At 39.0% G+C, this 13,405-nt stretch overlaps 1 protein-coding gene across 2 annotated transcripts in view; it reads right to left on the bottom strand.

The window, feature by feature from the left end:
* RELN (reelin) overlaps nucleotides 1-13,405 on the bottom strand; it is a 286,617-nt gene that overhangs the window by 140,483 nt on the left and 132,729 nt on the right. For both annotated transcript variants that reach the window (XM_032192390.1, XM_032192399.1), the window contains exons 7-8: nucleotides 11,609-11,705; nucleotides 6,171-6,222 (exon numbers count right to left, since the gene is read on the bottom strand). In XM_032192390.1, the coding sequence (XP_032048281.1) occupies nucleotides 6,171-6,222; nucleotides 11,609-11,705 (149 nt within the window). The remainder of the gene's footprint in view (nucleotides 1-6,170; nucleotides 6,223-11,608; nucleotides 11,706-13,405) is intronic.

The following is a 13,405-nucleotide window of genomic DNA, read 5'->3' on the forward strand; positions in this document are numbered from 1 at the left end:
GTTCAAGATTTATTATTATTATTATTATTATTATTATTTATTTTTTTTCTGGCTATAGCGGGGACTAAGCACATGATTCATCCAGAAAAAACACCTACAGAAATTCTAGTGTCAGGACTGTTTGTCGTCCTGTCTCCGAAGACCACCTTTGCTCATCCAGTCTTCATCTTCAAGTATTTCATGTTATCAGCAAATAATACTCAGAAAACAGTGCCTTCTCTGCCAGCTCAGTAGTACTCAGTGCCTGACATAACTTCAGAGAAAGGCTTTTATTATTTTATTGATTGCAGGCAGAATTTTCCTGGATGAAGGATTTTCCTGAGTTTCTTGTAAGATCCAACCTGAATGATTCTATAGTTCTATGTTTCATTTGTCACATTGAATACAGGTTGCAACTTTTTCAAGTGTGCTCTGGTCTCGCCATTTTAAACCTGAGGCATAAAAAGAGCAGCAAGTCCTAGCAAACATGTAGTTGTCCCAGGCTTTCTCTACATCCTTTTCTCCATGCCAGGAATTCTGGCATGGCCACCACTAAACTAACAGAAAGACATTTCAGAAGACTGCATTAATAACTTTACTTTGCATTACATGATTTCTAAGCTAGATTTTACATACTGTTTTACATTAGCTGTCTCTTAATTTCACTGCAATCCATTGTAGGAAAAATAAATGATGCTTATATAAAAATAGTAATTCCATCACAAGATCCCAATGAATAAGAATAAAAATATTTTTTGTCAAAAAATTATTTTGTTCTCTGTGTCAGAAAATAGTGCACAGAAATGATAACAGTGAGGTGATGAGAGGTTTCATTCTTAGGGGTTCATGCAGATTATTTTTTGATTTAGTACCATATTGCTTGGCACATTTTGCATTTCATTTAAAATTCTCTTTTGTTTTAAACCAAAGTGCACATATGAAAAGACCATAACTCAACTAAAATCAGCTAGGGAAAGGTGTTTTATGATGGGATCAAAGGAAAATAATGCAAGTCACATATTTGCCTAGTAAGGCAGTATTAAGGGTGACTAAAGGTAAAGATTAATGATTGACCCAACATAGAATCTGTTAGATTTGGGAACCAAACCTTCCTAAAAGTTCTTTATCATGATGGTAGAGGTGCTTTTGTGGAAGAGGGATTCCAAGCCCAAGCTTTTTCTCCAGAGAAAGCAAAAAAAAAATTTTGACCTTTGGCTAGCTCTTTGTTTGCATAACTGTTAGCTTGTTCTTTAAAAAATTGAGCTGAAATGACAAATGTTTGAAATATGAAGATGTATCTGATCCCATAAGGTATTTTTTAACCAAAAGAAAACCCAATCACTTTTTTATCGATATAAAATAATAGGGGGTTTAGATTTATTTATTTATTTATTTATTAAATGGGGGAACACTTATTAATGTGCTCTAGTAATGACAGAGGATCTCTGTGATATATCATAAAAGTTGAAGAAAAAAGAATTTTACAATAGCATCCCTCCTTACAAACACACTGTATTTATCCAGTACATGACAGTGTCAAATTCACCCTGCTTGCAGAGGAGTGTTCAAGAGTTTTCCTGAACAAAGCTGAAGAATAGGAGCTTTCCCTATCAAGTTATTCCCATTTTCCAAAATTGTTCAATAGCCAAAAATAACCTATTGATACTAAAGCATAAAGAAAGTGCCACGAAACAAAGTTTTTCAAGGTAATTTAACATTTTGCATTAACAGTTTTCACATACACATAGCTCCGAGGAGAGCCTGCCCAGAAGGACAGTCTGTGTGTTGGTGCTCACCACAGCACCTTTGGCTTCAGCTTTGTGTTAGACTCAGATGTGCTGTGGAGGAAGAAGGACTGGAAATAGCCTGCAAGTGCTGAACACCCACACAGACAGCCTATGTACCCCACAGCCATGGAAGTTTATGTTTGAAGAGGACATTCAAGGAACAACGCATGAGCAGTTCCACTTGCACACCTCACACCTTGGCATTGATCCCCTAAAGCCTTTTCTCTTTTTATGGGACTCCATGGTTCCCTTTGTTCCCATGTTTATCTCACTCATTAATCTCTCATCACTGACAGTCACCTTCCATCATACTGCCCTATGCAAATGACAATGCATATTCATCCCACGAAGAGTTGATAACATCCCTGGAGAAGCTTTCGGTATGGTTACTCACAGTATCCTTCTGGACAAAATGTCAAGCATACAGATAGATAAATACACAGTATGATGCATGAACAATTGGCTAATGGGTCTTGCTCAATGTGTTATAGTAAATAGGGTTACACCAGACTGGCAGCCAGTCATTATTTGGGTTCTCCACGGCACCATTTTAGGGCCAGTTCTCTTTGTTGTTTTCATAAATGACTTGGATGTAGGACTAGAGTTGCACTAAGTCTACAGATGATACTAAATTGGGAGGAGCTGTTGACTGTTGGGGGTAGAGAGGTCTTGCAGAGAGATCTTGACAAATTAGAGAGCTGGGCAATGACCAACAGTATGAAGTTTAACAGGAGCAAGTGCCAGATTGTGCACCTGGGAGGGGGGAGCCCTGGATGTTTGTACAGACTGAGGGATGAGAGACTAGAGAACAGCCCCGTGGAAAGAGATCTGGGGGCTTTGGTCAATGGCAAGTTGAATATGAGCCAGCAGTGTGCCCTGGCAGCCAAAAGGGCCAACTGTACCCTGGGGTGCATCAAGCACAGCATTACTAGTCAGTCAAGGGAAGAGATTATCCCGCTTTACTCTGTGCTGGCATGGCCTTACCTTGAGTACTGTGTGCAGTTCTAGGCACCACAGTATAAAGAGTACATAGAACTATCAGAGAGTGTCCAAAGGAGGGCTACAACGATGATGGAGGGTCTAGAGGGGAAGATATAAGAGGAGTGGCTGAGGTCCCTTGGTTTGCTCAGCCCAGAGCAGAGCAGGCTGAGAGGAGGCCTCATGGTGGCCTGCAGCTCCCTCACGAGGGGAGTGGAGGGGCAGGCGCTGAGCTCTGCTCTCTGGGGACAGCGACAGGACCCGAGGGAACGGCATGGAGCTGGGACAGGGGAGGGTCAGGCTGGGGGTTAGGGAAAGGGTCTGCACCCAGAGGGTGGTCAGGCACTGGGACAGGCTCCCCAGGGCAGTGGGCATGGCACCGAGCTGCTGGAGTTCAAGGAGCATTTGGACAGCGCTCTCAGTCACGGGGTCTGATTTTTGGGTGTTTCTGTGTGGAGCCAGGAGTTGGACTCGATGATCCTTGTGGGTCCCTTCCAACTCAGGATATTCCACAATTCTATGTGGCTAAAGGGAAAAGTCTGAGTTTTACAGTGAGAAATAGAGAATATTTCAGCTAATGAATCAGGCTAACGTGTGGCAGCTGAGACCAGAGGCTTCTGTGCAATCTCCTGCAATCCCAAACTGTTGAACCAGTGGTTCTGGCCTGAGAGAGTCCAAAGTCCATGCTTTAAATTCATTTAACAATTTCACTCATTTAACAATTTCATTGAGTGCTAAGGAAATGGTTAGACTTTGTCTTTCACATGAGTGATTGGTCCTGCAGAAATGTAGTCATGGATGATTTAAGATATATGAAACAATTGAAAACTTCTGAACAATTGGGCAGACAGTGCATGAATGTAAGCATCACCCCAGCCCTGGACCAGCAGGCAATGCCACTGATGCAAACAGGCTCAGAACGAATGCTGCATGGCAGACAAGTTACTCTCACTTGGAAAGGCTACTGCACTTTAATGTTGTCCTGTGTGCTGAATAAGTCTTACTAATTACATTTTAATCCTAGTTAAGCCTTCATGCTCTGTGCTCCTTTTGACCCCTGTTGCCCTTCAAAGGTCAAGACTACCAAATACATGGCACATTAAGAAAACTACACAGAATATCAACTAATGAAAAATTCACTAGGGTCTTATCCTTTCTAACTATACTGTTTAAAACGATCTGGGATTCATGATGAAATCAGGGCCAATTTTATTGCTTCATTTCCAAGTCTTCACCTGCTTATATAGCTGCAAATACAAAATTCCATCTGATAATTAGTGATGAGAGAAATCAAAGGATATGCACTTTAATGTGACCAAAGCTAGGTGAGAAATTTAATATAAAGGTGACCCCAAAAGATTGCAGCTTAAGCTATTCAGTGGTAGACAGAAAGTGTGGAGCATTCTTTAAAAAAAAGGTAATTCTCCTGGATGAATCTCTAAATGGGGTTATGATTAAACTGGACATTTGGGAATAAGCTGGAAACTGTCAAATACCTTGTTCAGATTTATGATTGTAAAGCCAAGTACTGCTGAGCACAGCAGCAGTCCCCTGGCAAATCTGTGCTATATTTCAAGCCTAACGTAGACACACAGGGAAATGTGATACATTTTGAACTTCAGGCTGAAAATTGATTTACTCAGATATGCATACACTGCTCTCCTACTTTACTATGTGGGGGATTTTACTTGTTCCTACTGGTACAGGTTAGAGTATTGTTACCACATAGTCCTGTCATATAGGGTGTTTCTTGCTCAGATGGTTCTTTTATTTATTTATTTATTTATTTATTTTTGACCTTCCCCAGGCGATAGGACCAAAGGCTACTAGTGAAATTTAAAGTTTAATTTTACACTTTGGGGAGCTGCACCCTTCCACATGTCATCTCCAGTGGACACTGGAGCAGTAAATGTTCACTTACTGACTTGTGAGTTGCATTGATGTTAACTATTAGGAATCACTGCAAAAATAATCAATATAATTTTTTTGCAAATTTTCCTGAAAAGCAAAAGTCACACATCCTTGGGCACAGACACAGGTTGGAGGGTGAGACAGAAAAGTGGGGCTTTATAAATGCTGCGTGGGTTTCTGCTGGTGAGCAACGTGTCCTAGCAGGTCAAGTGAGCTACTCCTTTTCACTAACTGCATGAAGCTGCAAGGTAAATCCAGGCTGTTTTTCTAGAGGTGCTGGGTCTTTATGCACTAATTCAGCTTAGGAATGAAAATATTTTGCTGACTTTTTAAAATTAATTTATCATTAATTTTAAATTATTTAATTTAATTTAATTTAAAATTTTAATTTAAAATTAATTTAAAATTAATTTATCATTAATAAAAATGATGGAAATAAAAGCATAGATACCAACCCGTAGCACTAGTAACATTGCACTCAGCTGCATCGTGAAAAGTAATGATGCCCACAAATTGTCAAATGAACAACTTCAGTCAGAAACAAATGTAACTGATGTATTTTTGAGCCTTCCAGGGTTTTGATTTCAGATCTATTAAAAAAAACTAACTTGCTTGCCAAGGTACCTGATAGCTCTTATTTCCAACTGATATTTTCAGACTTTAATCACACCTCTGCTGATACTTCTGGAGAATTACTTTTTTAAAAATAGGTATATAATTTAGAAATACATATCCAGAGGTCCACAGAGGAAGCTGACTATCTTTCTTCCATGCTTTTTTATTGAACTATTTGTATCATGAAAACATTTTTCCTTCATATCTTGAACACTGAGATATAAGTTGAGGAATTAACTTTTTTTTTCCCAGTCTGCCTTCAGCCCAAGACACAACTTCTGTATTAAAGTACAACTACACACTGAAAATCTGCAATAACTTACAGCAGGCATTCTAAGTAATACAGCATACCACCACCTCGTTGGTAATATGAACTAAATAGCTCTCATTTTGGTCTGCCCTACTGCCTATTATGTTTATGTTAACAGATGTGTTAAAAACAGCACTATCCTATATAACAGTCATAACCTGTAAGACAACAAGGGTTGAAAATGTTAAAGAAGAAAAATCCACTATTGCTAGTTCAGTTTTTAGAAACAGGAATCACACGTTAGAGAAAGAGCAAGTCATTATAATGTTAGCCATCAGGTTATAAAATAGACTTGAAAAAAATAACCCCATGACTATGCGTCCCATCATCAGAGTATCCACTGAAATTGCTCCTTTTCAAAGTTTATATTGGGAGCTCTATATATTATTAAGAGATGAATAAATGAGCTGCAGTTTTTCAGTTTTTAAAAGTTTATTGTTATAATAATAATAATAATTATTATTATTATCTTTAATCCCTCATGTCACGTGGCACATTAGCCAGAATGGTGAACATGAAACTGAGGGTCATTTTCCATTGCAGCAATGATTTTTTGCACTTTCTCAGATGAAAGAGTGAGCTAAACTTACCAAGGGAAAACTGAAGAACGGATGCAGTAGTTGTGTTAAGGCCAGTGGTGGTCTACAGGAAGAAAAGCAAACAGCAGAGAGATTGTGTTAGGTCAGCAAAACAATACATTCATCACTTGTTTTCCTTTGAAAGCATGGAAGCTCTCTGGATACCTAGACTTTCAGTGCATGAAACTATTAATTTCCTTCCCTTTCAGGTTGAATGATTATGGACATTGCTGATATTTCATTTTGATTATTGATATCTCATCATATGTCAAAGCTGGCTTTTTTTTTTTTTTTTCTTTTTTCCATTGCACTGTATTAATGTCTACAAAATGAGCACATTTATGTGGAATGCTGGCACTTTACCAGTCTTTTAGGAGACCTAAAAGATGAACCTTGTGGTTTATTATCAGCTGAGTAGAAACCTGTGTATACGGAATAGTTTTCACTTGCCTTTCCCAACACAGAACAAGAACCAAAAATGATCATAAATAAATAATGAAAATAACATTAAGTAAACCTAAAATAATAAAATGAAATGTTAAGAGTGGGATAACAGAATCTGTCTTCAGCAGTAAAGCAAACAAAATCTTGATGATACAGCATAATATATACAAAGCAATTTTATAGTAGCATCCACACACTGCTGATATGCAACCAAGACCTACAGGCAGGCAGAAAACACTGAGCAGTTCACTCTGTATTCAGCACACTGCCCTTCCATGTTGCTTTTCTTTTTCTCTCTTTCAATACCTTCATATTTTAGTTCATATTAGAACTGAAAATGTTATAAGATGAAGAGCACTAGAATTTTGTGAAGGAAATAATATCACCTGTATTATTTCAAAAAGATTTTCAATTCATTTTGAAAGTTGGACTTAACAACAGTGCTACATAACAGCAAGTCAGAGGATCACCCCAAAAAGAGGAGACTCAAAGTTTGGTTCATTCCCTTTAGAAAAAGACCCTGAAAAGATATACAGACTCTGCAAAAGCTTGTCGCTATAAGCAGATGTTACAGGCTAGACTGAAGATGGAAAATCACACAAAATAAAAGACCATGGCAGCACTAGACCAAAAAAGAAAAGGAAAAAAGACTCAAACTGGTCAGACAGGAAATTTACACAATCTTAAAAATGTCATCTAATTAGAAGAATAGTGACACACCTTAATTAAATTCAACTATTTGTTGCTAGTGATGACTGCAGCCTAGATTTGAGGACTTCGGAGTTGTCAACTTATGTCAGACCCCATATAAGACTTCATGTCATTTCCCATGAGAGCAGTGATGGACCTCTCCATCAACTGTGCTCATTGTCAGGAAGCCCTGTGATCTACACCCATTCACCATATCATATCATGGATAAGGCTACAGAGAAGCCAGGCTTCTGAGCAAATTCAGCCCCAGGAGAAAGGTCTGTGGATAGCAGGGATCTAGGCTTCAGCCACCAGAAATCAGCTGGGGGTCTATCTGCATGGCAGCATCTCCAAGGGGAAGACTTGATTGCATTTCTTGTTTGCTTGCACGAGCGAAGGAGAAGAAACCAATAAGAAGATATGAACAACAATAATAGTGGCAAAGAGAGAAAAAAAAGGATTTTATGGAAACAACATGTAATTTTCTATAAAATTCTGCACCCATATAAAGATTAGATGCAAGGACTTGGAAGACCTTACATTCAATCAACTAGCCATTAACTGGCACTATTACAAAGGCAATTTTTTGTAATGGCGAACAATACATTTTCTGCATAATTTCCCTGAAGCACAAGGTGAAAGCACAGATTCCCCCATTATCAGGTAGTCCTGCTCTCTTTAATTATCTACTATGTAAATAAACATGAAAACTGGAGAGAGAAATCTCTCTTATGTCTGAACTCTCTTATTACCCTGTGCATTGCTGCATGACACTTAACAAAAGCTATTTCTAAATGCAGATGTTTTCTGACTGTTATTTGGGACTCCAGTGACACAGAACAAATGCTATCTTGTGGTTACCTGTTTTGGCTTTTCTGTCTTTGGAGACTTTCAGAAAAAATTTCTATGCCTTTGCAAACATACATTCAGAATATGTATATATCTTCAAGTGTATATTGTCAACAAATTCCTAGATGATGGGACAGCTTATGCCATTCCCTTCAACATGCTAACATCAGCATTTGGGTGGGAGCACATTAAATCAACTTAAATCAACTTGAGTAGTTGAGTTCTGTTAAACTAATTTTTTTGTTTGTTTGTTTTCGTGTTATTTTATTTATTTTTTTCCCTTGCAAGTTAGTTTTAACCTATGTTCATTTCTGGCATGATTCATCATGTAGCCCACCAGTGCTTATATGGGTGTCATCTCTACCTCCAGGCAATGGTGCAGAACAAAAGGGACTGGACATCTTCCAGTGCTGGTGTGCACCAAAGCAAAGTGTTTGTTAAATTATAATGGAAGGAGACCTGGTCCTGGACATGCTCAAGTGGGTGCGGGTGAGTGCGGGGCACAGCTGTGTTTTCTGAGCAGCTTTCCACAGAACCAGAAAGATCATCAGACTGATCTGTTTTCCTCCCTCTACCCTAGGGAAAAAAGGTGTCCAGGAAACTGCTTGCTTTGGCATGAATTTTTGGTGTGTTTTGTTTGTTTTCTGCATACATACTAAATACAGAGGGAAACTTCTTATAAATGTTAATGACTGGGATCTTCAGTGAAATGCACTGAAGATTGGCTGATATAAGTGACTGCAGGTGCGTTACGAGGATGCATGGAAATTTAAAAAATTTATCACAGCTATTAATGATCTGTGAATGAAGACAGACTCAGTGGGACAGATTCCCAATAATCACAAGCATTACAAACAGCAACCTTCAAAAACATCTGAAAATTTCCCATTATCTGTACATAAAGTTTACTGAAAATACTTTTTTTTTTTTTTTTTTTTCCTCTCCTGGGAATAATCCTAAAAGGTAATATTCCTAAAATGTAATTCTAGTCTTATAACAGAAAATTCAGAGTTGCATTTATATTAACACCTTTAAAATTGTAGTCATGTCCCTATTTATGTCCATTCTGTCAGGATCAATTCAACATTAGGTAACACATTTATCATGCCAAGTAATAAAGTGCTTTCTGACTTGAATTATGAGTACCTATTATATTAGCTTACATTCAATTAATTATGTTGTGCAAGTTCTAATTTCAAAATGAAACCCTTTATCAATGTTCCGTGGCTCATATCACCAAGAAATTAAATGTATCAGTTATCACAGAAGAGACATTCAGGAGGAATTAAAAGAGATGATGTTGTCAGTCATTCCAGTAATGATTTAAAAAAACAAACAAACAAAGAAACAAAACATATTTAATAAAAAACTTCTTGCAAAGTTCTGGGCTAGCAGGGAGTCTTTAGCAGATGTCCCTCTGCAACATCTCTGACGCTATGCATCATTCCAGGGTTTTGCCAATGGTAAATTCTCACTAACAGACAGGGACAGTTGGTATTAAACAACCTCTGCCTGCAGAAACAGACAGCTACAGGGAGCCAGGAGAGGAGAGGGAGGTCAAGGAAGTAAACCAGTAGCTGTCACAGTGGTTGATATCATACGTTTGACAAATTCAAACTCCCCTTCACTTAGTATTTCAAGCAATAATGTGGTAATAGGAGCCATGAACAGGAACAGAGATTTCAAGAGTCATCTCAACAGTGGGACTAAAAAATGCATGAAGGTTGGAAAAGTGAAACAGGTTTTAAAAGTTGTGATAGGAAGAGATACATTGTGTAATTGATGAAAGATGGCTACAAATCAGGATCAAGTAGGCTCAAAGAAAATTGGAATTAAAACCTTTGTCCATAACCAAAAATAAAACTAGGTCAAATCTGTGGGAAGAACACTGTCCTGTGCTCACCCAAAATGGTAAACCCCTCACACGTTCCTTCATAAGAATTTGATTTTTTCTGCAACAATGCCATAATATTTATAAACACTTTCTTTATTAGGCTGCTGGCTGTTTATAAGCATGGTGATTTTTGCAGCTGATTATTTAATCATGCCGCTTAGGCATCATAATACATTTTTTCCAAATTCCTGATGCTGCGATAGTGCTATTTTATCATGTGGCAATGAAAGTACAGTCCAATGCTGGATTTTGAAGCCAATTTGTGATTAATAGGGGTAGGCTAAATTATATGTCAGCAGGAAGAAGACAACTAATTAACAACATTTTAAACCCCTCATACCTAGGACCCTTGGTAAATAGGAGTGTTACCTATGCTCAAGACCACAACCAAAAATGAGCTAAAAATATGTGGGAAAAGTGTCCCAGTGGTGTGACTTCATTTTTGCACAGGACATATAACAATGCATCTCTTCTTAAGGCAGTTAATGAAGCACAGCACATTCGGATAGCATTCAGAGTAACAGAGAGGCAATTTAGCATCACTGTCAGGATTCCCCTGCTGGAGCTGGCTGTGAGGGAAATGACTGAAATTCTTCTTTATCCATAAAACCTATGAATTACTTTTAAAGCTGTTTATGACTTTCAGTAAACCATACCAGCAATATCTACATTGCATTTGTGCAATTTTGATCTCAGCTAAAGATGTAAAATTAACCCTGTTAAAAGAATTGTCAGTGTCTCAAATGATGAGAAGATTACTGGCCAAAACCACTTCTGTTTTATGGCCCTCTTCCATGTACCCTCTTCAAATAGCTCTCATCAGCATCTCCCTCCATTCAGAATACAGTTGAAAACATGAAAATTAATTTTGAATTACACAGGCTTTGAGCTGGTCTTGTAATTTTTCAGTTCTTTCCAAAACTCCCATTTATGTACATCATTGTAGCTATCTGCCAGTGTCAGCTGCAGCATGTGGGCATTGGTTATATATCTTTCAATTCATTTCCCCCACCCAGATGATCCCAAGTTAATGCAAATTGCACCATGTCGTTTCTTACAGCAATTTTATGACCAAACTACACCCCAATGAAATTAATTCTGTCACCTTCATCGTGACTCAATTTGTTACATACACTTTCCCGAGACTGGCAGGTGCTTGCTCCAGGCTGCATTTAAGTCTGTAAGATGCATTATTCACAAGTGATGTTTTACAACCAAATTAACAATTGTCAACAGCAACAAGAAAAAAAAAGAAAAAGGACACAGCTAATAAAATAAGAGAAGAAAAATGAACCTTTGAAATTGAATTATCTGAAATAAAGACATTTCATTGTCTGAAATAAAGACAATTATGCCAGTTTGAAAACATAGTTCTATTTTCTTGCCTTTTCTGCCTTTAACAGATATTTTAAATAACCTAGGTATACACCAGATCAAGAGTTTTTTCTTTGCAACAAATGTTGGTTATTATCTAGTTTTTGAAACATTGGGGTGTTCCTGGGGTGCTCTTCCATGGCATTATCACTTTGCTTAAGAGCCTGTCTACTGAACACCAAACTTGCAAAGCACTCACCAGCTCTCGGGGACCATATGGCTCACAGAAAGTGACAGCGCTGCCGTGCATAATCACACCACACTGCTCTCCAACCTCACAGTTTCTGCATTCAGACCTGCAGGAAGAACAGAACACGTTCGAAATGGAAATTAGAAACCTCATGTTGGAGACTGCATCAGGTTTAAAGACTGTAAAATAAGAGTGTTACAGTTTGGTGCTCAAACTAAACGTAAAGGTTGAGCATTGGCACGTACAATGTGCTAGAGCTGCCTCTCAAGAAAGGACCTTGTGGGTAGGTATTTGCTCTCTGCACGCTGTTACCTCCCCACTCCCCCTCCTCTTCCCCCCCCCCAAAAGGAGCGTCTCTTATCGGCTGCAAAATGTCACACAACAGGAAGCCAGGCAGAGCTTTTACATATATAATTTATCCCAAAATTACTGTTCTTCCAAAATCCTTACTGCATGTTTGTTATACTAGGTGCAAGCCTACTACTGCAGAATTACCATGTCTTGAACAGGACAGTTCAAGGAAAGTGGGATCAGCCTGGGGGCACAAAACAGTGGGGATGAGTGATTTTATGACACCACCTAAGATCACGGGGAAGGAAGGAATTCAGAAATGTTCCAGGTGTTACAGAAATGTTACAAAGCTCCTTGAAGCATGTGTGCCTGAGCCATTAGTTTCAGGGTCTGACATCAACTTTGTCATCTCCTCCAGTTCTCCTGCATCACTTCTTGATAACCTTGGATCCACCACCTTTCCATCAGCAGTGGCAGAAACCTCATTCATGAAAATGAACAGAGTAAGCAGCTCAGGTTTGGAGAGAAAACTGTTAAACTCCACATCACTCAGGGTCAGTCTGCCTTCAGTCCCTTATTGCCCTCATGCACCATGGATGGGGGCTGCGAGACCCAGCACAGAGCTCAGCCTTTGGGCACCTCATTGAGCTCCTCCAAACAAGAACATCACACTTCCTCCAGAGAAGAACAGGAACAGGCATTGCAGAAAATTTGTAAGCCTTGCTCCTCTCTGGCTTCAGGGTTGTCTATTCCCAAGCTCAGGCACGGGGTTGGAATGGAGTGGGGGGGCGACACTGTGACAGGCAGGACTGATGGCAGTTTGACATCTGCCATCCAGGCAAGGAGACCCATCTTTCTGGAGGACTCTGGCCCCTACAGAGGAGATGGTCCCTGCTCGCTTGCAGGCTGCAAACCTGAAAGTGTGCACCAAGCAGCTCCTACAGCCCGGTTGCTCTAACATGTTTCTTGCTGCTGCTTTCTATTCATAATTGTCATATCCTCTATTCCTAGTAACAGAGGGATGTGAGACTTTTCACCTTTTAGGGGAATAAGTATGCAGAAAATCTCAGAGAGGCTGGTAATTGTTGCTGAATTTAATATGAAGGACTTTACACGCAGCCTGACTGAGGAGCAGAGGAAGGGCCCTCTCTCTCAAGGACTGAAGTATTGGTTTTTGGCTTGAGCCATGACAAACAGCCCTCACCAAACTGCCTCAGATAGGGCTGACCAACACTGTCTTCAGACATCCCAAGCTCACCTTTAACATCAAATGTAATGACATTGCAAGCAATGGTGAACTCACTTGAACCCTCTTATTTTTTTCTGATTTCTCTCTGTACTTTTATAATTGGTATTTTTAGAGTCTGAAGTGCAATGAGACTTATATAAGGGTAGTTTAGACCATTTTTTCTTTGCTTTCTCTCACACAAAATGCCTCAAGCTTGGCCACCTTTTCTAATGTAGAGTGCCACCAAAATAAATGTTCCCACATAGAGTCCAGATACAGTTTAGCAG

This window comes from Aythya fuligula, chromosome 1, assembly GCF_009819795.1.
Source record: "Aythya fuligula isolate bAytFul2 chromosome 1, bAytFul2.pri, whole genome shotgun sequence".
NCBI lineage: Eukaryota > Metazoa > Chordata > Aves > Anseriformes > Anatidae > Aythya > Aythya fuligula.